General features: G+C 54.1%; 1 protein-coding gene and 1 pseudogene across 2 annotated transcripts; both read left to right on the top strand.

The window, feature by feature from the left end:
* The first annotated feature begins 295 nt into the window (after positions 1–295).
* On the top strand, positions 296–1472 carry LOC125513520 (2-oxoglutarate-dependent dioxygenase DAO pseudogene; annotated as a pseudogene). Its single transcript, XR_015609259.1, has 3 exons — positions 296–487; positions 586–915; positions 1018–1472. The product of XR_015609259.1 is annotated as a 2-oxoglutarate-dependent dioxygenase DAO pseudogene (transcript).
* A 1466-nt stretch (positions 1473–2938) lies between these two features.
* Positions 2939–3550, top strand: LOC147965247 (uncharacterized). Its single transcript, XM_087530367.1, has one exon. The coding sequence runs from the start codon at positions 2939–2941 to the stop codon at positions 3548–3550; it is 612 nt and encodes a 203-aa protein (XP_087386493.1).
* The last annotated feature ends 220 nt before the right edge of the window (positions 3551–3770 follow it).

Genomic DNA, 3770 nt, shown 5'->3' with positions numbered 1-3770 from the left:
GTGGGATTGGGGGCGGCTGTAGAGGAGGAGGCAGTGAGATCGGGGACGAACAGAGCACCCTGCCCAAACGCGGCAGGCGTGAGGGGAGTGAGGACGGGCGCGTGGGTGCGCGGCGGTGTCGCGGCGAAGCCGCCGAGGCCGTGGTTGGAAAAGGGAGGGGGTGGGGGAGGAGGTGGTGGAGGGGGCGGCGGCGTCGCCATGCGCCGGCGAGAGAGGGAGCGATGGAGGTTTACAGGCGAGGGAGAGACCCAGCGTCTGAGAGGAGAGGTGTGAGAGAGGAGTTTGACTGGCTAACACTGCCGTGCGCGCCCTCTTCGATCTCCCCGACGATGCCAAGCTCCGCAACGCCGACGTCATCTCCGGCAGCGGCTACGTCGCGCCGAGCGCCAACGAACCCGCTCTACGAGGCGTTCGGCCTCTACGACGCCGCGTCCCCCGCCGACGTCGACGCCTTCTGCGCCTCCCTCCACGCGCCACCGCACATCAGGTACGGACGTGCTCAGGTGCCTTTCTTGCCGTTTCTTTCCTGTGTCGGCTGCCTCGAGCCCGAGGTGGTGACGCTCGGAGGTTCTTGTGCTTGTGCAGGGAGACCATTAGGAGGTACGCGGAGAAGACACACGAGCTAATCGTGGACGTGGCGGCGAAGCTGGCCGTGAGCCTCGGCCTGGAGGAGCCCGAGGCCGACCGCATGTTCCAGGACTGGCCGTGCCGGTTCCGCATCAACAGGTACAACTACACACCGGACACCGTGGGGGAGACCGGCGTGCAGGTCCACACGGACTCCGGCTTCCTCACCGTGCTCCACGAGGACGACCGCGTCGGCGGCCTCGAGGTGACGGACCCGGGCACCGGCGAGTTCGCGCCCGTGGACCCGTCCCAGGCACCTTCCTCGTCAACCTCGGCGACGTCGCCACGGTACAGTATAGTACAGTAGGATGCCTCCATCTTCTGGCCTCCCTACGTACGTCTCCCACGTTTGACTTCGACTCTCTGTATCCGTGTGTGCATCTAGTGTAGGCGTGGAGCAACGGGGCGCTGCACAACGTGAGGCACCGCGTGCAGTGTGTGGCGGCGGTGCCGCGGGTCTCCATCGCGCTCTTCTTGCTGGCGCCCAAGGACGACGTGGTCCGCGCGCCGGACGCCTTCGTCGGCGCCGACAGCCACCGCCTCTTCAGGACTTTCGGCTACGACGACTACCGCCGGCTCCGGCAGTCCACCGGGGAGCATGCCGGCGAGGCCCTGGCGCGGTTGGCCGCGTGATACACCAACTTAATTCAATTCGAGCTCTGTTGGTCAAATGTGATGCTATGTAGTAGTACCGAGAATGGTTGAATCTGGTCACCAAAGGCAACTTCCGAGGAGTACTACACTAGCCCGGGTGCTTTTTCGATGGCGGTACTCAACTAAGGTTGGCATCTGCTCCAGCTGTACTAGTAAAAAGGTATTGCGCTTTTGCTATCGGGAATTCACAGCGTCCCTGCGTTTGATTGAGAAACTTGATCGACTTCATCTGTTATTTTCGTGCGAGTTTCCGTTAATACGCAACAAATACAAACCAAATACTTCCTCTGTAAACTAATATAAAAATATTTAGATCACTATTTTAGTATTCTAAACGCTCTTATATCAGTTTACGGAGGGAGTACATGCGAAAAACCAAATACAGACCAAATTCATGTCTAAAACCGGTTCATGTTTGAAAGTTTAGGCACCGGTTTTACATCATCTGAATTTTCTGATACCCAAAAACATTCTCGCTCCTGCCCTAAAATCATTTTTCGACACCAACCTTGCATCATCTATTTGAAGGACTCGTACACTGATGAAGTGTCATGTGTGTTTAAAACCGGTGCCCTAAACTTCCAGGCAAGCAAAACTGCGTTGAATGTAAGAGCCTTGAATAGTTTAGCTTCCGGAATGCTTCACAGGCAAAGAATGAGACAGTTAAAGAATTAATATATTATTATACGACGCTTGCACCTAAGAGCAGCGGTGATGACATTTTCTTTGCACAGAGTATGAGATATACCAAGATCAAAATCCGAGATTGAATCCACACAACGCCTTTGCCGAAGATTGAGATTAAGCTGGGAAAAGATATATTTGAGGCTCTTGTTGGCGGTGAAGATTTCATAACGCCGGTCAAGCAAACATGGTCCCCAAAATACCATTATCAAATGACACTTTTGCAGCAGTTGAATTAACCTCAAAGTAACGAGAACAATGTCTTTGAACTCCATGCACTTGAAGCAAGTCACCGACACCGTAGGTAGGTCTTAAGTGCGGAGAAGAAACACTTGCCTTGGCTGAACATTCTGACTTCTAGAAGGAAAAACAGGGTTGGGTGGGCGGGGAAAAGCACACCCCAACAAAAGAAGGTGGATAAAATTGAAGGAAATATGCCTTAGAGACAATAATAAACTTGTTATTTATATTTCCTTATATCATGATAAATGTTTATTATTCATGCTAGAATTGTATTAGGTGCTGCCCTCTTGGTTGCTCGTAGGCCTTCTCTATGGCTGATCCGAGCCAGGTTGTGGTGGTGTGGAATGTACGCGGGATGAACAACCCGGCGAAATGCAATGCTATAAATAACGTCATTTCGGGCTCAGGAGCGAGTGTTGTTTGCCTTCAGAAAACAAAAATCCAGGACATGACCCCTGCGCTAGTGCTACAATGCCTTGGGCTGGCATTTGATCAGTTCTTCTACGTGCCTGCGGTGGGGACACGCAGTGGCGTTCTGTTGGCAGCCAAGTCGAGTGGTGTGCAGCTTTCAAACCCCCATGTCACGGACAATTCGGTCACGACATGGGTGCAATGTCTGGAGTCGGTTGGTTGGTGGTTCACCAGGGTGTACGGGCCCTAGGAGGACGCGGAGAAGATTGTTTTCATGCAGGAGCTTAGGGAGATCCGGGATTTACATGCAGGTCCCTGGATGCTCTCCGGTGATTTCAACCTGATTGCGGACCCGTCCGACAAGAGCAACGACAGAATAAATAGGCAGATGATGGGGCGGTTTAGGAGATGCATCTCGCATTTGGACATGCATGGGGTCTACCTTAACGGCACGAGGTACACCTGGTCGAATGAGCGCTCAACGCCCACGTTGGAGAAGTTGGACAGAGTGCTTGTGTCTGTGGAGTGGGAGGACTTATACCCAACATCGTTCCTCTCTGCGCTCAGCACGGGTGTTTCCGACCACTATCTGTTGCACCTGGTGCTTGAGGCCAACTTGCGGAGAGGTCGGCGATTTCACTTCGAGTCCTTTTGGACGAAGATAGATGGTTTCCAGGACGTGGTTCAGTCGGCGTGGAGCAGTCAGCCGTGGGTGCGGAATCCTTTCAAGAGACTTGCGGCCAAGCTAAAGGCTACGCCCAAGTGCTTGGCCAGTTGGAGCAACAAGTACGCCGGAAGTGTCAAGCAGCAAATCCGCATCGCCAATGAGGTCATCTTGCGACTCGATGTCGCCATGGAGAGTCGTTTCCTTACGATGGAGGAAATGGAGCTCAGGAGGCTGCTCAAGCATAAGCTGTTGGGTTTGGCTTAGCTTGAGCGCACGATCGCTAGGCAGCGGTCTAGGGTTCTGCGGCTGCGGGAGGGGGATGCGTGCACGGAATATTTTCATGCCCACACTAGTCACCGTCGTCGAAAAAACTACATCCCCAAGCTTCGGGTGGATGGAGTTCTGACTGCTGATCACGAGGTTATGGCCGAGGCCGTGGACTCCTTCTTCTCCCGTTTGCTTGGGGAGTCTGCTGAGAGGGATT

Source organism: Triticum urartu, chromosome 6A (genome assembly GCF_056163025.1).
Source record: "Triticum urartu cultivar PI428250 chromosome 6A, HENAU_Tu73, whole genome shotgun sequence".
NCBI lineage: Eukaryota > Viridiplantae > Streptophyta > Magnoliopsida > Poales > Poaceae > Triticum > Triticum urartu.
The sequence above is the reverse complement of the archived record's forward strand: the minus strand, read 5'-3'. Positions and strand labels throughout refer to the sequence as shown.